Genomic DNA, 21,812 nt, shown 5'->3' with positions numbered 1-21,812 from the left:
CTGCACACTCTGACAAAGCAGTACCTGCTCGTAAGCCATGAACTTGATTGCTGTTTCCGGGGCGATCTTTATTACATTCATACCGTTGCCTCTCCACAGAGATGTTACTCCACCCTCCTTCAACATCTGCTTGAATCCACTGAACACACTCATCTGATTTGATTTGGAAGCGTGAACCTGGATTAAAACATTTCAAAATTTGTTACATGAATAAACATGCTGTGTATTATTTGACAGAAAACAGGAATCTGATAATTCGGCAGGTTCAACTCTTGGGTGGTGCAAGATTGGTATTGGTTTATCATTCCCACATGTACCAAGATATAGTGAAAATTTTAACACTTCATTAAGGTCAGATCTGATTTGTTGTAAAGGTCAGGGTCACCTGCTTTGAATTCTGCAGATCTGGGCATCAGAGTAAAGTGGATCTCCCGATTCAACCAGAGCAGTACAATACAAGCAAGGCTCCCCACCTCCCCACCACCTCCATCTTGGCTGAATTTTACAGAAGCAGAATTGAGAGCATCCCGACAAGCTGCATCTCCATCTGGCATAGGGGCAGCATAGCACTGGACAAGAAGTCCCTACAAAGGACTGTGAGAATGGCTGAGAGGATCACAGGCGTCTCCTTGCCATCCATCAGGCAGGGACCTTTGCATTATCAAAGATCTCCCCCATCCATCCAGCATCCTCTTTGACATTCTATACCATCAAGCAGGAGACTCCAATGCATAAAAACAGGAATGGTCAGGATGGGAAACAGCTTCTTCCCTCAGGCCATCAGGCTTCTAAACACCCTGCCGCATCGCACTCGAAGTGTCACAGGCTAATTTGCACTGTACCCTACAATACTTAATTTATAATCTTTAGTTTCCTTATCTATGTGTAATTCTTTTATAGATTTAATTCTTACTTTCCTGAGTTATTGTGTGTTATGTGAGGTACTGTGTTTTACACCCTAGTCCGGAGAAACATTGTCTCGTTTGGCTGTATACAGGTATATAGTTAAATGACAATAAACTTGACCTGAATTGACAATTCTCTTTTCACTTACTTGTTAGACAACGAACCCAGTGAAATGAGGCCCCAGTTATACTTTATACTTTATTGTCGCCAAACAATTGATACTAGAACATACAATCATCACAGCGATATTTGATTTTGCGCTTCCCGCTCCCTGGATTACAAATCAATAGTAATTATTAAAAATTTAAATTATAAATCATAAATAGAAAATAGAAAAATGGAAAGTAAGGTAGTGCAAAAAATCCGGAGGCAGGTCTGGATATTTGGAGGGTACGGCCCAGATGCGGGTCAGGATCCGTTCAGCAGTCTGAGGACTGAACTATTAGACTATGAGTTTTATGGACTATCACCATAGCAGCTTCTCTTCTGGTGGGTAACAACTCCAAGTATACTGGAGTGACATCAGAGCAGTAATGCTGATCAGACTCTCTGCAAGGTATCCATGTAATGGACACAGCAATCTCATAATTCTGGGTTGTTAGCTCCTGTGCTTTGTGAGATTGTATTTTAAATTAAAATGAAAATTTAAAGATTACTGCAGATACTGGAACTCTGCAAAAGAGAGAAACAGCCTGCCAGTCAGCATCTGTGGAAAAAGAAACAAGTTAACATTTCATGTCTGAAAACAAAAGGTCTGGCTTTTCTAACAAACAATCTTCACTCTGAATGTTATCTGTTTTCCTCCCCATAGATTCTACCTGAATACTGGCTTCTCTGGCATCAGGTTTCCTTTTATGATGACATAACACTACAAAAGAACAACTTAATTTACCGCTTGAACTGTGAAAACGTAGGGTCATTCTTACATTAGTCTTGGTGCTGGTCTCTCTGCAACTGTGTGAGGCAACAAAGGGAGAAGAAGAGTGATCTCTGCCTGCACGTGCCTACCTGCATGAGGACTTTCAGACGATCGAGCGGAGCAGTACCAGTACGAGAGACTGCTCCGGCCACTGCCCCAGACAGCAGCTGTCTCCACCACATTCCTGATTTCCTTTCCTCCTCAGTAAATTCATCGGGAATGGTCAGACTGTCTCCAATGTCCAGAACCTGTGGGCACAAAGGCCAAGAGCAGATTTATGAGGGTTAATATCACAGGCATCTAGCCACTGATGTTGTATTTGGCCCATTTGACTCGATCAATGCCTCAGACAACACCACGACTTGTTAAGTCCACATTGATGTGATGGTGCTAACTGACTGAAACATTAACCCTTGTTTCTCCACAGATGCTATGTGGCCTGCTGAATATTTCAGGCATGTTATTTGAGGGAGGAGGGAAGCTGTCTGGAATAGAGAGTCAGAATTTGTGGAAACTGCATCCAGTAAACAATCCTCTCATCCCACCTCCCATTCCTGCTCCATGAAAATCTCGGCTGAGTCCCTACATGCAATGAATTTCGAATCATCATAAGAAAAAGCCTTCTCACATCCCATCTCTGTCTTGTATCCTCTGCACTGGCTTCACCGGTTCAGTGTCAGGATATAATCATAGACCCACAGAATTCTACAGGCCCTTCGGTTCACTGTCCATGTGCCTTCCTGACATAGTCACATTGACCTGCATATTCTCCTGTCCATGAACCTGTTCAAATGTTCTTCAAACACTTGTAATTGACACTAGACACTAGAATACAACAGCACAGTACAGGCCCTTCAGCCCTCAATGTTGTACCGACCCACATATTCCTAAGTACAAAACCCACACTACCCCGTAACCCTCTATTTTTCTTTCATCCATGTGCCTGTCCAAGAGGCTCTTAAATACCCCTAATGTTTTAGCCTCTACCACCATCCCTGGCAAGTCATTCCAGGCACCCACAACCCTCTGTGTAAAAAAACTTGCCCCTGATGTCTCCCCAAAACTTCCCTCCTTTAACTTTGTACATATGCCCTCTGGTGTTTGCTATTCGTGCCCTGGGAAACAGGTACTGGCTATCCACCCTATCTATGCCTCTCATAATCTTGTAAACTCTATCAAGTCCCCTCTCATCCTTCTACGCTCCAAAGAGAAAAATCCCAGCTCTGCTAACATTGCCTCATAAGATTTGTTTTCCAATCCAGGCAACATCCTGGAAAATCTCCTCTGCACCCTCTCTATAGCTTCCACATCCTTCCTATAATGAGTTGACCAGAACTGAACACAATACTCTAAGTGTGGTCTCACCAGCGATTTGTAGAGTTGCAAATGACCTCTCTACTCTTGAACTCAATCCCCCTATTAATGAAGCATAGCATCCCATAGGCCTTCTTAACTACTCTATCAACCTGTGCAGCGACTTTGGGGGATGTATGGATTTGAACCAACATTTTCTCTCACTTAATCACATCCTTCCTTTAGTACAGTGACCAGATCAGTATGCAGATGCAGTCTCATCAATCTCTGGCACATAAAATGGTACCTCAACTCTTATACTCAATGCCTTGTCCTCTTCATCACCCTGTCTCCCTGTGTCTTCACTTTCAGGGCAAGATGTACCTATAGTCCTAACTCACCCTGTTCTACAATACAGCCCAGGACTATAAAATATAGGAGAGGAATTAGGCCATTTGGCCCACTGAGCCTGCTCTGCCATTGCAACATGGCTGATCCGATTTTCAACTCAGCCCCAGCCTCCTGCCTTCTTCTCATATCCCTTCATGCCCTGACTAATCAAGAATCTATCAACCTCTGCCTTGAATGTACATAAAGTCTTGGCTTCCACAGCTGTGTGTGGCAAAGAATTCCACAGATTAACCATTCACTAGCTAAAGAAATTCTTCCTCATTTCCATTCTAAAAGGACATCCCTCTATTCTGAGGCTGTGTTCTCTGGTTTTAGACTCTCCCAACATAGAAAACATCCTCTCCACATCCACTTGCGGGTGTGAATTGGGATGATGTTTTTGCAGGGAAATGTACTATGGACATGTGGTCGATGTTTAGAGATCTCTTGCGGGATGTAAGGGATAAATTTGTCCCGGTGAGGAAGATAAAGAATGGTAGGGTGAAGGAACCATGGGTGACAAGTGAGGTGGAAAATCTAGTCAGGTGGAAGAAGGCAGCATACGTGAGGTTTAGGAAGCAAGGATCAGATGGGTCTACGGAGGAATACAGGGAAGCAAGAAAGGAGCTTAAGAAGGGGCTGAGAAGAGTAAGAAGGGGCTGAGAAGAGCAAGAAGGGGGCATGAGAAGGCCTTGGCGAGTAGGGTAAAGGAAAACCCCAAGGCATTCTTCAATTATGTGAAGGAAAAAAGGATGACAGGACTGAAGGTAAGACCGATTAGAGATAAAGATGGGAAGATGTGCCTGGAGGCAGTGGAAGTGAGCAAGGTCCTCAATGAATACTTCTCTTCGGTATTCACCAATGAGAGGGAACTTGATGATGGTGAGTACAATATGAGTGAGGTTGATGTTCTGGAGCATGTTGATATTAAGGGAGAGGAGGTGTTGGATTTGCTAAAATACATTAAGACAGATAAGTCCCCGGGACCTGACGGAATATTCCCCAGGCTGCTCCACGAGGCGAGAGAAGAGATTGCTGAGCATCTGGCTAGGATCTTTATGTCCTCGTTGTCCACGGGAATGATACAGGAGGATTGGAGGGAGGCAAATGTTGTCCCCTTGTTCAAAAAAGGTAGTAGGGATAGTCCGGGTAATTATAGACCAGTGAGCCTTATGACTGTGGTGGGAAAGCTGTTGGAAGATATTCTTAGAGATAGGATATATAGGCATTTAGAGAATCATGGTCTGATCAGGGACAGTCAGCATGGCTTTCTGAAGGGCAGATCGTGTCTAACAAGCCTGATACAGTTCTTTGAGGTGACCAGGCATATAGATGAGGGTAGTGCAGTGGATGTGATCTATATGGATTTTAGTAAGGCATTTGACAAGATTCCACACGGTAGGCTTATTCAGAAAGTTAGAAGGCATGGGATCCAGGGAAGTTTGGCCAGATGGATTCAGAATTGGCTTGCCTGCAGAAGGCAGAGCGTGGTGGTGGAGGGAGTACATTCAGATTGGAGGATTGTGACTAGTGGTGTCCCACAAGGATCTGTTCTGGGACCTCTACTTTTCGTGATTTTTATTAACGACCTGGATGTGGGGGTAAAAGGGTGGGTTGGCAAGTTTGCAGACGACACAAAGGTTGGTGGTGTTGTAGATAGTGTAGAGGATTGTCAAAGATTGCAGAGAGACATCGATAGGATGCAGAAGTGGGCTGAGAAGTGGCAGATGGAGCTCAACCCGGAGAAGTGTGAGGTGGTACACTTTGGAAGGACAAACTCCAAGGCAGAGTACAAAGTAAATGGCAGGATACTTGGTAGTGTGGAGGAGCAGAGGGATCTCGGGGTACATGTCCACAGATCCCTGAAAGTTGCCTCACAGATGGATAGGGTAGTTAAGAAAGCTTATGGGGTGTTAGCTTTCATAAGTCGAGGGATAGAGTTTAAGAGTCGCGATGTAATGATGCAGCTCTATAAAACTCTGGTTAGGCCACACTTGGAGTACTGTGTCCAGTTCTGGTCACCTCACTATAGGAAGGATGTGGAAGCATTGGAAAGAGTACAGAGGAGATTTACCAGGATGCTGCCTGGTTTAGAGGGTATGCATTATGATCAGAGATTAAAGGAGCTAGGGCTTTACTCTTTGGAGAAGAGGAGGATGAGAGGAGACATGATAGAGGTGTACAAGATAATAAGAGGAATAGATGGAGTGAATAGCCAGCGCCTCTTCCCCAGGGCACCACTGTTCAATACAAGAGGACATGGCTTTAAGGTAAGGGGTGGGAAGTTCAAGGGGGATATTAGAGGAAGGTTTTTTACTCAGAGAGTGGTTGGTGCGTGGAATGCACTGCCTGAGTCAGTGGTGGAGGCAGATACACTAGTGAAGTTTAAGAGACTACTGGACAGGTATATGGAGGAATCTAAGGTGGGGGCTTATATGGGAGGCAGGGTTTGAGGGTCGGCACAACATTGTGGGCCGAAGGGCCTGTACTGTGCTGTACTATTCTATGTTCTATGTTTCTCCATCAAGGCCTTTCACCATTCAATAGGTTTCAATGAGGTCACCCCTCATTCTTCTGAATTCCAGTGAATACGGGCCCAGAGCCATCAGGCGCTCTTCATATGACAAACCATTCAATCCTGGAATCGTTTTTGTGAACTTCCTTTGAATCCTCTCCAGTTTCAGCACATCCTTTCTAAGATTACGAGCCCAAAACTGCTCATAATGCTCCAAGTGAGGCCTTACCAGTGCTTTATAAGTTTCAACATTACATCTTCGCTTTTATATTCTTGTTCTCTTGAAATGAATGCTAACATTGTACTTGCCTTCCTCACCACAAATTCAACCAGCAAATGAACCCTTTAGGAAATCCTGCATAGTCATAGTCATATTTTATTGATCCCGAGGGAAATTTGTTTTCGTTACAGTTGCACCATAAGTAATTAAATAGTAATAAAACCATACATAATTAAATAGTAGTATGTAAATTATGCCAGGAAATAAGTCCAGGACCAGCCTATTGGCTCAGGGTGTCTGACCCTCCAAGGGAGGAGTTGTAAAGTTTGATGGCCACAGGCAGGAATGTCTTCCTATGATGCTCTGTGTTGCATCTCGGTGGAATGAGTCTCTGGCTGAATGTACTCCTGTGCCCACCCAGAACATTATGTAGTGGATGGGAGACATTGACCAAGATGGCATGCAACTTGGACAGCATCCTCTTTTCAGACACCACCGTCAGAGAGTCCAGTTCCATCCCCACAACATAAGGACTCCCAAGTCCCTTTGCGCCTCAGTTTTTTGTATTTTCTCCCCATTTTGAAAATAGTTAAAACTTTCATTTATCCTTGTGGCTCCTTCACAGGCCTGCAGTCTGAAAAACAATCCTTCACCATCACTCTCTGCTGGCTACAAACAAGTATATTGGGCAAACACAGACAAATGGGATGAGCTTAGGCAGGGAACTTCGTCAGCACAGACCAGTTGGACTGAAGGGTCTGTTTCCATGCTGTATGACTATAAATTAAATCCAATTCTATAACCACCCTACTATGTGGAACCATACTAAAAGTCTTGATGAAGTCTGTATAGACTGTGTCTACTGCCTTGCCCTCATCAACCGTCTAGGTTACTTTTTCAAAAAATTTCAATCAAATTTGAGAGAACTTATCTCTCATGCACAAAATCATGTTGACTAATCCTGACACAAACAAAAAAAATTGCTGAAAATGCAAGCAACACACACAAAATGCTGGAGGAACTCAGCAGGCCAGGTAGCATCTATGGAAAAGAGTACAGTCAACGTTTTGGCCAAGACCCTTTATCAAAGCTGGAGAAAAAAAGTTGAGAGGTCAGTGTTAGAAGGTGAGGACAGGGGAAGGTTGTGTATCTTCCTCCCCTCCACCCACCTCCTAACTCTGACTCGCCATCTTCTTCCTCCAGTCCCGATGAAGAGTCTCGACCCGTAATGTCAACTATACTCTTTTCCATAGATGCTGCCTGGCCAGTTGAGTTACTCCAGTAATTTGTGTGTGTTGCTAATCTTGATCGAACAGTCTTTTGAAATTCTTGCATATCTTATCCCTCGTAATTCTCTCCAGTAACATAACAACCACAGCTGTTAGGATTACGAGTCTATTTTTTTTTGTAGCCTAAATAAATGCAAAACGTTTGCTCCCTTTAGTCCTCAGACATGTCTCCTGCTGCTACCGATGATGCAGCTCATTCAGCGCTCCTGCAATTTCTTTTCTAGCCTTCCACAGTTTTCTTGGAAATAGCTAGTCAGGAGCGGAGACTTGACTACCTCCATTCACCTCAAGATGTTCAACACTGCTTCTGTTGAAATGTGGGCATTCTCATGAACTAGCTCGAATTCTTAAGTCTTCACGTTTTTCTTCATGATAAAAGCAGAGGAGAAATATTTGTGATGTGCCCGTCTCCTGCGGCTCCACATGGTGTGCTCGTCTCCCGCGGCTGCACGCGGTGTGCCCGTCTCCTGCAGCTCCACACAATGGCCCGTCTCCCGCGGCTCCACACGGTGTGCCCGTCTCCTGCGGCTCCACACGGTGTGCCCGTCTCCCACGGTTGCACGCAGTGTGCCCGTCTCCTGCGACTCCACACGGTGTACCCCTGACATCTCCTCTGTACCTACTTCCAAGCACCTTAAAACTGTGCCCTCTCGTGCTAGCCATTTCAGCCCTGGGGAAAAGCCTCTGACTATCCACACGATCAATGCCTCTCATCATCTTATACACCTCTATCAGGTCACCTCTCATCCTCCGTCGCTCCAAGGAGAAAAGGCTGAGTCCACATCCTTCCTGTAGTGAGGCGACCAGAACTGAGCACAGTACTCCAAGTGGGGTCTGACCAGGGTCCTATATAGCTGCAACATTACCTCTCAGCTCCTAAATTCAATCCCATGGTTGATGAAGGCCAATGCACCGTATGCCTTCTTAATCACGGAGACAACCTGCACAGCAGCTTTGAGTGTCCTATTGACTTGGACTCCAAGATCCCTCTGATCCTCCACACTGCCATGAGTCTTACCATTGATACTATATTCTGCTATCATATTTGACCTACCAAAATGAACCACCTCACACTTATCTGGGTTGAACTCCATCTGCCACTTCTCAGCCGAGTTTTGCATCCAATCAATGTCCCGTTGTATAAACGCAATTCAGCCTATCAGACCATCCTCCTGCTGACTGAAACATAGAAACCATGCAGCACAATACAGGCCCTTTGGCCCACAAAGCTGTGCTGAACATGTCCCTAACTTAGAACTACCTAGGCTTTACCCATAGCCCTCTATTTTTCTGAGCTCTATGTAGCCATCTAGGAGTCTCTTAAAAGACCCTATCGTTTGAGCCTCCACCGCCGCCGCCGGCAGCCCATTCCATGCACTCACCACTATCTGTGTAAAAAACTTACCCCTGACATCTCCTCTATACTAACTTCCAAGCACCTTAAAACTATGCCCTCTCGTGTTAGCCATTTCAGCCCTGGGGAAAAGCCTCTGACTATCCACACGATCAATGCCTCTCATTATCTTGTACACCTCTATCAGGTCACCTCTCATCCTCCGTCACTCCAAGGAGAAAAGGTTGAGTTCACTCAACCTATTCTCATAAGGCATGCTCCCAATCCAGGCAACATCCTTGTAAATCTCCTCTGCACCCACGTCCTTCCTGTAGTGAGGCGACCCGACTGGTCTTACTTTAACTTCTGTATTTCCCACAGTGCTCTTGTCCTACCCCACTGCCAGACTAGTCTCCATTCCTCTTGTATGGATATCCTCTGCCCCATGAGAGCTCTCAATGGTCCAAGAACCCGAATCCCTCCCTCCTCATCCAGGTCCTCAGCCATACGTTCATCTGCGCTATCATCCTATTCCCACCTTCACTAGCAGTAACCTTAAGGTGCTGTTTTTTAAATACTCTGTCTGACACTGTATAGGACCTCATTTCATTTGTCAGCCTCTATCTTTGTACCAATGAACACTGTCTGCTCATCCTTCCACTTGGGAATAAGCGCATAAGAAATAGGAGCAGGAGTCGGCCATCTGGCCCGTCGAGCCTGCTCCGCGATTCGATAAGATCATGGCTGATCTGGCTACGGACTCACCTACACCTACCTACCTCTTCCCCGTAACTTGAATTCTCCTACTATGCAAAAATCTGTCCAACGTTGTCTTAAATAGACTCCACTGCTTATTTCATGTGGGAATGGCCACAGGGAGCCCTACGCTCTCTGGCCACTCTTCTGCCTTCCCTGGTGGTCAACACAATTGCCCACTGTCTGTACCTGTGATACATTCACCTTCCTAAGCAAGTAAACAACTCTACTGGGTCTGACCACACACTTACATCCTAATCTGAGGAAAGACATCCTTGCCATAGAGGGAGTACAAAGAAGGTTCACCAGATTGATTCCTGGGATGGCAGGACTTTCATATGAAGAAAGACTGGATGAACTAGGCTTGTACTCGTTGGAATTTAGAAGATTGAGGGGGGATCTGATTGAAACGTATTAAATCCTAAAGGGATTGGACAGGCTAGATGCAGGAAGATTGCTCCCGATGTTGGGGAAGTCCAGAACGAGGGGTCACAGTTTGAGGATAAGGGGGAAGCCTTTTAGAACTGAGATTGGGAAAAACTTCTTCACACAGAGAGGGGTGAATTTGTGGAATTCTCTGCCATAGGAAACAGTTGAGGCCAGTTCATTGGCTATATTTAAGAGGGAGTTAGATATGGCCCTTGTGGCTACAGGGATCAGGGGGTATGGAGGGAAGGCTGGTGCAGGGTTCTGAGTTGGATAATCAGCCATGGTCATAATAAATGGCGGTGCAGGCTCGAAGGGCCAAATGGCCTACTCCTGCACCTATTTTCTATGTTTCTATGTTTAGATTAACCACAGAGTTATTAAACACAGCAACAGGCCCTTCAATCTATTCAGTCTGTACTGGCCATTTTATACTAATCATGGCCACTTTCAGTGTCTTCTCGGCCACGGGTTCTCAACCGGGGTTCTGTGAGAGATTGTGATTTAAAAAAAGAAACATAGTTTTTTTGATGGTTTTGGGTTCCTCATCTAAGAAAAGATGTGCTGGCCTTGGACAGGGTTCAGAGGAGGTTCACAAGGATGATTTGGGGAATGAAAGTGTTATCATTCGAGGAACGTTTAATTGCTCTGGGTCTGTACTCCCTGGAATTTAGAAGAAAGAGGGGGAGATCTCATTAAAACCTTTTGAATGTTGAAAGGCCCAGACAGAGTAGATGTGGAAAGCATGTTTCCCATGGTGGGGGAGTCTAGGACAAGGGGGTAGAGTGTCAGGATAGAGTGGTGTCCACTTAAAACAGACATGCTCAGAAATTTCTTCAGCCAGAGGGTAGTGAATTTGTGGAATTTATTACCACAGGCAGCTGTGCAGGCCAGGTTGTTGGGTTCCAATATGAAAAAATTTTCAAATGGAAGAAGGACACTACTGTGGCTGACAAGTGAAGTCAGAGCCAAAGTAAAAGCAAAAGAGAGGGCATACAAGGAAGCCAAAGATGGTGGGAAGATAGAGGATTGGAAAGCTTTAAAAAACTTTCAGAAGGAAACGAAGAAGGTCATTAGGAAGGAAAAGATGAATTATGAAAGGAAGCTGGTGTCGAATATCAAAGAAGATACTAAAAGCTTTTTTAAGTGTATAAAGGATAAAAGAGAGTTGAGGCTAGAAATAGGAAAATGATGCTGGAGATGTTGTACTGAGAGAAGCAGACACGGCAGAGGAACTGAATGCGTATTTTGCATCAGCCTTCACAGCGGAAGACGTCTACTGGACATTCAAGAGTGTCAGGGAGGTGAAGTATGTGCAGTGAAAATTACGACTGAGAAGGTGCTCAAGAAGCTGAGGGTGGATAAATCTCCTGGACCTGAAGAAATGCACCCTCAGGTTCTGAAGGAAGTAGCTGGAGAGATTGCGGAGGCATTAACAATGATCTTTCAAGAATCAATAAATTCTGGCATTGTACCGGATGACTGGAAAATTGTAAATGTTACTCCGCTATTTAAGAAGAGTGGGAGGCAGCAGGAAGAAAACTATAGACCTGTTAGACTGACATCAGTGGTTGGGAAGTTGTTGGAATCGATTGTTGGGGATGAGATTACGGAGTACCTGGAGGCACATGGCTAAAGCCAGCACGGTTTCCTGAAAGGAAAATCCTGCCTGACTAACCTACTGCAAATTTTTGAGGAAATTACAAGCAGGGAAGACAAAAGAGATGCCGGAGATGTGGTGTACTTGGATTTTCAGAAGACCTTTGACAAATGCCACATATCAGGCTGCTTAGCAAGATAAGAGCCCATGGAATTACAGGGAAGTAACTAGTGTGATGGAGCATTGGCTGGTCGGCAGAAAACAGAGAATGAGAATAAAAGGATCCTATTCTGGCTGCCTGCTGGCTACCAGTGGAATTCCACAGGGGTCGGTGTTGGGATCGCTGATTTTTACAATGTATGCCAATGATTTGGACTATGGGATTAATGGATTTCTGGCTAAATTTGCCGATGTTATAAAGATAGCTGGAGGAGTGGGTAGTGTTGAGGAAACAGAGTGCCTGCAGAGAGACTGATATAGTTTAGGGGAACAGACAAAGAAGTGGCAAATGAAGTACAATGTTGGAAAGAGTATGGTCATGCACTTTGGTGGAAGAAATAAATAGGCAGACTATTATTTAGATGGGGAGACAATTCAAAATGCAGAGATGCAAAGAGACTTGGGAGTCCTTGTGCAGGATACCCTAAAGCAGGGTGGCCAACTTTTATATTCACGCACAAGTTCAGATGCGCCATACAACTCTTGTAACCCCACAATTCTTGTAAAAATATGTTAATATAGAACTCGTGTGTGAAAATATCGCATCTGAACTCGTGCATGAAAAAATTGACACATGGAATGTAAAAGGTTGGCCACCTCTGCCCTGAAGGTTATCCTCCAGGTTGAGTCGGTGGTACAGAAGGCAAGTGCAATGTTGGCATTCATTTCTAGAGGTACAGAATATATTAGCAGGGGTGTGATGTTGAGGCTCTATAAGGCACTTGTAAGATCACACTTGGAATATTATGTGCAGTTTTGGACTCCTTATTTTAGAAAGGATATACTGATATTGGAGCGGGTTCAGAGAAGATTCACAAGAATGATTCCAGGAATGAAAGGGTTACCGTATGAGGAATGTCTGGCAGCTCTTGGGCTGTATTCCCTGGAATTCAGGAAAATGAGAGGGGATCTCATAGAAACATTCCGAATGTTAAAAGGCCTGAACAGATTAGATATGGCAAAGATATTTCCCATGTAGGGGATTCTAGGTCAAGAGGGCACGACTTCAGGATTCAAGGACGTCCTTTTAGAACTGAGATGAATTGGATCAGCCCATGATTGAATGACGGAGCAGAATCGATGGGCCAAATAGCCTTCTTCTGTTCCTATATCTTATGGTCTTAATGAATGTCATGTTGTAGCATTTGTAAGATTTGTAAAAGATAGTGAAATTCAAGAATTCTTTTTCTGTTACAAAGAGCTGCCTGAAACAAGCAAAGGCCAAGATATATCTGATGTTTTGTCTTCATGGTCTGTCTTGGAGGAACTGTGTTGCCTCTGTACTGCTGGTGCCCCATCAACAGTTGGCTCCAGGAAAGGTTTTGTTTCTTTTGTGAAAAACCTGATATTGTCACAACATCATCGATTTCAGACGGTCTCAGCCTGAGCACACACCCCTCAGCATCAGCGGCTCCACAGTGGAGAGAGTGGAAAACATCAAGTTCCTTGGGGTGCAGATCTCAGACAATCTCACCTGGTCCAGGAACACCACTGGGATTGTGAAACGGGCCCAGCAGAGATTGCACTTTCTGAGGAAGCTTAAACAAGCATCACTCCCCACTAACATCTTAACTACATTCTACAGAGGCGTGGTTGAGAGTGTGCTGACATTTTGCGTCACAAACTGGTACTCCAGCTGCAGTGCTGTCGACAAAAAAGCCTTGCAGAGGGTGGTTAGGGGAGCAGAGAAGGTTATTGGGGTCTCCCTACCTTCTGTCCAAGACCTCTTTCAGAGTTGATGCCTCCAGAAGACACGGTACATCATTAAAGACCCCTCACACTCTCGGGCAAACGTTACAGGAGCATCAAAACTAAAACCACAAGGCTACTAAACAGCTTCCTCCCACAGGCAGTCAGACTGCTAAATAGGTGCTCTACCTGACTCTGCTTTGGACACTTTTAACTTGCACTGGACAATTATAACTTGATTTTAACTGACATGTGGCTGTTGTGTTTTACTATTTATTGTTATGTTTATTATTTAGTGTTGCATTTGTTATGTTATGACTGCACAGCTCCTGGAAAACGCTGTCTCATTCTGCCCTGCGGAGCTGATGTACGGATAGAATGACAATAAAGTTTTTTGAATCTTTGAATCTTTGAACACACTGCTCAAAGGTTTTGTTTCTTTTGTAAAGTATCCTGATACTGTCACAACACACTGCTTTCTTCAAAGAGAGGTGTTGATGTCAAAAACTCTTAGAGATGAAATGAAAAAAGTTCTAGATAATGCTACAAAAATGGTTAACTTTCTTAAGCAAAGACCAGTTCATTCGAGATGTTTATAAAAAAAAAACTTGTGAAAACCTGGACAGAGAGCACACAAGTCTTCTGCTACAAACAGAAATCTGGGGTTTAGCAGAGAAAGAGTTCTCAACAGGGTGGTTGAGCTGTAAGTTGAACTACAAGAATACTTCCAAGAAAATAACAGGCCAGATTTTGCTGAGTACTTTGAAGACGACGAATGGCTGCAGAAACTAACCAACTTAGCAGACATTTTTCATCATATGAAACAGTTGAATAAGTCTCTGCAAGGCCCTGGAGAAAATGTTTTAACTTCAAGTAACAAAATTACTGGATTTAAAAAGAAACTGAATCTTTGGAAAAATCATGTTGCAAAAGGAAATCTTGAAATGCTTCCACTGCCGCTTGGGCTTGAGAGTTAGAAAGTCTCGAATTTATTGAAAACCACCTGGAAGAACTGAAGAACAAAATTAAAGTGTACTTTTCCTCCTTTTCAAAACAAGTGTATTGATTGGGTGAGTTCCCAGCCTGAGAACTTGACTTTGAGAGAAGAGGAAGAACTTTGTGAGATGCAGTCTGATCATGAACTCAAGATGAGATTTAGTGACATGCCCCTGGATATTCTGGATTTCTGTGAAAGAAGAGTAAGTATCCTGCCATTCATAGGACAGCAATGAACATTTTGCTGCAGTTTTCAACTTCTTGTTTGCGTGAGAAAGCTTTTTCTTGTTTAATAAGCATCAAGTGCAAGGATAGAGATCCTCTTGTTTCAACAGACAACAGACAATAGGTGCAGGAGTAGGCCACTCAGCCCTTCAAGCCAGCATCACCATTCACTGTGATCATGGCTGATCATCCACAATCAGTACCCCTTTCCTGCCTTCTCCCCATATCCTTTGACTCTACTATCTTTAAGAGCTCTATCTAATTCTTTCTTGAAAGCATCCAGAGAATTGGCCTCCACAGCCTTCTGAGGCAGAGCATTCCACAGATCCACAACTCTCTGGGTGAAAAATTTTTTCCTCAACTCCGTGCTAAATGGCCTACCCCTTATTCTTAAACTTCAGTTGAAGGTGAAATCTGTGTGTGCTTATCTTAAATACAACTGCTAAAAGGGAAAGAAGAAAGCTCCACGTCTTGTTCTTGGACCCAGCCAATGCCTTTGGCTCGGTCTCACATAACCTCCTGTGGACTTCATTTGAATTCTTCCGTGTACCAGATTGTGTTACAGCGCTGGTCAAAGCGTGCTTTTGAGATCTCCAGTTCTCATTGATCACTGCAGAATTCAACACAGCCTGGCAGCCTGTGGAAATAGGCATAATAGCAGGTTGCACCATCTCTTCGCTGGCCTTTACCATGGCAATGGAAGTAATCATTACAGCTTCTAAGTGGGTTGTAGGAGGAGAACAACTGAAGTCAGGACTACACCTACCACCAATCCAGGCACTTATGGATGACTTAACCAACCTGACAACTATCATCCCATATACCAACAGTTACTTGAGAAGCTACATTCAAACACGAAATGGACACAAACGATGATTAACACAAAGAAGTCCAGGAGCGTTTCTACAGTCAAGAGAAGGCCGGTCAACTACAAGTTCCATGTGGATGGGAAAGTAATCCTACTGTGTCAAAAATGTCACTTAAAAGCTTCGGGTGTTGGTATGATGTAAACCTTAACAACACCATAAGACCATAAGATATAGGAGCAGAAGTAGGCCATTCAGCGCATCGAGTCTGCTCTGCCATTCAATCATGTGCTGATCCAATTCTTCCAGTCATCCCCACTCCCCAGCCTTCTCCCCATACCCTTTGATGCCCTGGCTAATCAAGAACCTGTCTATCTCTGCCTTAAACACACCCAATGACTTGGCCTCCACAGCCTCATGGCAACAAATTCCACAGATTTACCACCCTCTGACTAAAGTAGTTTCTCCCCACCTCAGTTCCAAATGGACATCCTTCAGTGCTGAAGTTGTGCCCTCTTATCCTAGAATCCCCTACCATGGAAAATAACTTTGCCATATCTAATCTGTTCAGGCCTTTTAACATTCGGAATGTTTCTAAGAGATCCCCCCTCATTCTCCTGAGCTCCAGGGAATACAGCCCAAGAGCTGCCAGACGTTCCCCATACGGTAAGCCTGTCATTCCCAGAATCATTCTCGTGAATCTTCTCTGAACCCTCTCCAATGTCAGTATATCCCTTCTAAAATAAGGAGCCTAAAACTGCACACAACACTCCAAGTGTGGTCTCACGAGTGCCTTATAGAACCTCAATATCACATTCCTGCTCTTATATTCTATACCTCTAGAAATGAATGCCAACATTGCATTCGCCTTTTTCACAACCGGCTCAACCTGGAGGTTAACCTTTTCGGTATCTTGCACAAGGACTCCCAAGTCCCTTTGCATCTCTGCATTTTGAATTTTCTCCCCATCTAAATAATAGTCTGCCCAATTGTTTCTACCACTAAAGTGCATGACCATACACTTTCCAATATTGTATTTCATTTGCCACTTCTTTGCCCATTTCCCTAAACTATCTAAGTCTCTTTGCAGGCTCTCTGTTTCCTCAACATTACCCACTCCTCCACCTATCTTTGTGTCATCGGCAAATTTAGCCACAAATCCATTGATACCGTAGTCCAAATCATTGACATACATGGTAAAAAGCAGTGGTCCCAACACCGACCCCTGTGGGACCCCAGTGGTAAAACTCTGTGATACAAATGAAGTAAAACTGTTGAGAAGAAATCTTCAAAGGGCTTAAAGCTATTGATAAGACCTTGCTGGCAGAAACCCTCGAGCTCTGGTGCCTTCAGTTTGGATTGCTCCCTTGAGTGTTGTGGCCACTGACTCTGTATGAAGTCCCCATCACTCATGTTGAAAAGCTGGAGAGGATATTAGTTTCTTCATTAAGTGGGTGGGCCTACCAAAATCGCTAAGTAACATCTACCTGCATGACAAGGGAGTTCTACAGTTCCCTGTCACGGGCTGACTGAAGAGTTCAAGTGTGCCAAGGTGAGGCTTGAGCCGACTCTCTCAGAATCTCCTGACAGCGCTGTCCAGGACACTGCACCCAGGACCTTAACAGGGAGAAAGTGGCGTCCAGCAGAGTCAGTAAAACAGGCAAAAGCAGCTCTCAGGTTTGCAGACATGGTGGGCCAGGTGCAATCTGGAAGAAGAGGTCTTTGCACGGGTTCAAATAGGCTCATATAGGAAAAAAGGTGACAACACAAAAGTATAGGCGAGCTATAGTGGTGGAGGAAGTACAGCGACAGGAGGAGCAAATGTAGTATGTATGAGCAGTGTCTCAGGCAAAACAGAGACAGTGGACAAGGTGGGAAAACATGGAGAAAAGAGAATTCAGCTGGAAAGACTTATAGGGAACATAGAATATAGAATAGTACAGCACAGTACAGTCCCTTCGGCCCACAATACCCCCCTCTCGAAACCAGCTGGTCCCTAAAATGACCCATGGGTGGCCAGATATGAAGGAGGTGCACCTGGCATGCTGGATCGCACTGTTGAGCCCTCCAGAGATGTTGTGGGCTTAAATTGATGGAACATCTAAGGGGTGGGGGGGGCACCTGATGACCTCTGCGAAGCATCTACCACTCGCCAAGCCGCACCTCAAGACCCTAATGTTACAATAGTCATGGGGAATTTCAATATGCAGGTAGATTGGGAAAAGCAGGTTAGTGCGAAGCGGGGTACTTTCTAGAGTGCCTATGAATTGGCTTTTTAGAGAAACTCGTGGTTGAGCCCACGAGGGGATCAGCTATTCTGGATCGGGCGTTGTACAATGAACCAGAATTGATTAGAGAGTTTAAGCTAAGAGAGCCCTAAGGGTCAAATGATCATAATATGATCAAATTCACCCTGCAATTTAAGAAGTAGGCAGGATCGGTTACTTAGAGTGCCAGGCTATAGATGTTTCAGAAAATAGTTTTTCAGAAAGGATGCTTCAGAAATTCTGCTCCAATATCTTACCGTCTAATTGCAAGAGGCCGCAGAATCAGTCAGGTTCATGACAGGCAGGAGCTTCCCTATCACTGAGAACTCTTCAAGAGCTGGTGCCTCAAGAAACCAGCATCCATTGTTAAGGTTGTCTCTTATGGTCTTATGTCCTCTTCTCATCAGGGAGGAGTTATGGGAGCCCGAAGACACACACTACATAATTAAATAAAAAAGCTGCCTCCCCTCTGCCACTGGTTTCTAAACGGTCCAAAATCCCATGAACACTAATAGCTCACTATTCCTCTTTTGTACTATTTAGAATCATAGTCATTATTAGATTATGAGGACACTCAGTCCTTGTTTATTGTCATTTAGAAATCCATGCATGCATTAAGAAATGATACGATGATCATAAAAAAACAACAAACCAAAGACTAACACTGACAAGACCACATAATTATAAGACCATAAGACCATAAGACAAGGTAACAAAGTAACATTATAACATATAGTTACAGCAGTGCAAAGCAATACCATAATTTGATAAAGAGCAGACCATGGGAACGGTAAAAAAAAATACAGCACAGAAACAGGACCTTTGAGCCATCTCATCCATTTCAAAACCAATTAAGCGGCCTACCCCCATCAACCTGTACTGGGACCAGAGCCCTCCATATTCCTACCATCCATGAACTTAAGCGTTCAACCATTGTCCACTTGTGCTGGCAGCTCATTCCACACTCTCATGACCTTCTATAAGAAGTAGTTTCCCCTCATATTCCCCTTAAACTTTTCACCTTTCACCTTACCCAACCTTAGTGGAAAAACCCTGCTTTGCATTTACCCTATCTATACTCCTCGTAATTTTGTATACCTCTATCAAAGCTAGAGTTAGTGAAGAAAAATGTAAGAGTTGAGTGCATAAAAGTAAAAAGCAAAAATCGCATAGGTCATTAGATTCTAAAAGGACAGTGAGTATAAGGGCACTTTATCTAAATGCCTGTAGTATTAGAAACAAGGTTAGTAAACTTGTGGCACAGATCAGTACCAAGACATATGATTTAGTGGCCATTACAGAAACCTGGTTGCAAGGTGGGAATGACTGGAAATTAAATATCCAAGGCAATCAGGTAATACGGAAAGATAGGCAGGAAGGCAGAGGAGGGGTGTGGCGCTCTTGAATAGGTATGAGATCAGAGCGATTGTGAGAGACGATATCAGATCTACGGAGCAGAATGTTGAGTCCATCTGGGTAGATATTAAGAATAGTAAATGGAAAAAAATCACTGGTGGGTGTTGTCTACAGGCCACCTAATAAAAATAGTGCAGAGGCAATTAACCATGAAATGACTGAGGCTTGTAAGAACAAAACGGCAGTTGTTATGGGGGATTTTAACTTCCACATAGATTGGGTGAATCAGGTCGGTCAAGGAAGTCTTGAGGAGGACTTCATAGAATGCATCTGTGATGGCTTTCTTGAGCAGCATGTAAGTGAACCTACAAGGCAAGATACTATCTTGGATCTAGTCCTATGCAATGAGACAGGTAAGATTAACAATCTTGTAGTCAGCGATCCTCTTGGAAGAGTTAAAAATACATGTGGACTAAGATGTTAACTGTCCTGTGCTATCACCAGTGGGATCATCAGTTGATCTGCCACCTGTCTTCAGGAGTTTCGGCCCGCTTATGATCAAGACTCCCTGGAAGTGGTGGCCCAGCAGTGCTAAAGCACCACCTCCCACTGGTGAGCTTAAAAACTTGGCATCTGCCTCTATCAGAGTTGTTGGTTACTTCCATCCAACAGATAGCCTGCTCTTCAGGTGTCTATGCAACTTACTGAAGGGTTTGCAAGATATGTATACACTGTGATCATAGTACGACTGAATTTCGCATTCAGATGGAGGATGAAATAGTTAGATCTAAAATTAGTGTGTATTACGCCTGAACAAGGGAGACTACAACAGGATGAGGGAGGAGTTAGCTAATGTGGATTGGGAGCACAGGCTATTTGGTAGGACAGTTGAGGAACAGTGGAATACTTTCAAAGAGATTTTTCACAGTGCTCAATAGAAGTATATTCCAGTCAAAAGTAAGGACAGTAAGTGTGGGGAGATCCACCCTTACATAACTAAGGAAATAAAAGGTATTATCAAATTAAAAGCTCATGTGTACAAAGTCACAAAGAGCAGTGGGAGACTGGAGGACTGGGAAAACTTTAATGCAACAGAGAACAACTAAACAAGAAATAAGGAAAGGGAAGATAGAGTATAAAAGTAAATTAGCACAAAATATAAAAACAGATAGCAAAAGTTTTTATAAATATATCATTGAATGACTATTTTGTGTCGGTCTTCACAGTGGAGGACTCATCTAATATGCCAAAGAAGGATTTTATGGAAGAAATGGGAGGTGAGGACCTCCATAAAATCACCGTCACGAAAGAGATAGTGATGAGCAAACTAGAGAGTCTGAAGAAGTCCCCTGGTCCCGATGGGATGCATCCCAGGGTGCTGAAGGAATTGGCGGAAGTTATAGTAGACGCATTGGTAATTATTTATCAAAACTCTCTAGACTCTGGGCAGGTCCCGGCGGATTGGAAGACAGCAAATGCAACACCACTTTTTACAAAAGGATGTAGGCAAATGCCGGGCAACTATAGGCCAGTTAGCTTAACATCCGTAGTCAAGAAAATGCATGAAGCTGTCACTAAGGAAGAAATAGCGAAACACTTAGAAAGGAGTGGTTCCATTAGACAGACGCAGCATGGATTCAGAAAGGGCAGGTCCTGTTTGACAAACTTACTGGAGTTCTTTGAGGACATAATGAGTGCAGTGGATAGAGGAGAACAGGTGGATGTCATATAATCTTGGCTCCATCCCTCCCCCTCCTGTCTTCTCCTATCATTTTGGATCTCCCCCTCCCCCTCCCACTTTCAAATCTCTTACTAACTCTTCCTTCAGTTAGTCCTGACGAAGGGTCTCGGCCTGAAACGTCGACTGCACCTCTTCCTAGAGATGCTGCCTGGCCTGCTGCGTTCACCAGCAACATTGATGTGTGTTGCTTGAATTTCCAGCATCTGCAGAATTCCTGTTGGATGTCATATACTTGGATTTCCAGAAGGCGTTTGATAAGGTTCCGCATAAGAGACTTATAACCGCATAAGAGACTTATAAATAAGATTTGGATGCATGGAGTTGGAGGAAGTGTATTGGCATGGATAGTGGATTGGTTAACCGATAGAAGGCAGAGAGTTGGTATAAATGGGTGCTTCTCCAGTTGGCAGTCTGTGGTGAGTGGGGTGCCGCAGTGGTCGGTGCTGGGCCCGCAGCTGTTTACTATTTATATTGATGATTTTAAAGAGGGGACTGAGTATAGCATAGCAAAAATTGCTGATGACACTAAACCGAGTGGAAAAGCAAATTGTACAGAGGATGTGGAGAGTCTGCAGAGGGATATAGATAGGTTAAGTGAGTGGGCCAAGGTCTGGCAGATGGAATACAATGTTGCTAAATACGACATCATCCACTTTGGAAGGATATTAGAAGGACAGATTATTATTTAAATGGTGAAAGATTGCAGCATGGTCTTGTGCAGAGGGACTGAGGAGTGCTTGTGCATGAATCACAAAAAGTTGGGTTACAGGTACAACAGGTTATTAAGAAGGTAAACGGAATGTTGGCCTTCATTGCTAAAGGGATTGAATTCAAGAGCAGGGAGGTCATGCTGCAACTATACAGGG

The 21,812-nt window shown here is 44.0% G+C and overlaps 1 protein-coding gene across 1 annotated transcript in view; it reads right to left on the bottom strand.

Moving 5' to 3' along the window:
* LOC140205710 (mitochondrial adenyl nucleotide antiporter SLC25A24-like) overlaps positions 1-21,812 on the bottom strand; it is a 65,615-nt gene that overhangs the window by 28,429 nt on the left and 15,374 nt on the right. The window contains exons 4-5 of the mRNA XM_072273242.1: positions 1,915-2,073; positions 25-177 (exon numbers count right to left, since the gene is read on the bottom strand). Of these exons, the coding sequence (XP_072129343.1) occupies positions 25-177; positions 1,915-2,073 (312 nt within the window). The remainder of the gene's footprint in view (positions 1-24; positions 178-1,914; positions 2,074-21,812) is intronic.

This window comes from Mobula birostris, chromosome 12 (genome assembly GCF_030028105.1).
Source record: "Mobula birostris isolate sMobBir1 chromosome 12, sMobBir1.hap1, whole genome shotgun sequence".
Classification (NCBI taxonomy): domain Eukaryota; kingdom Metazoa; phylum Chordata; class Chondrichthyes; order Myliobatiformes; family Myliobatidae; genus Mobula; species Mobula birostris.
Note: the sequence above shows the minus strand (reverse complement) of the source record. Positions and strands in the feature narration are given on the sequence as shown.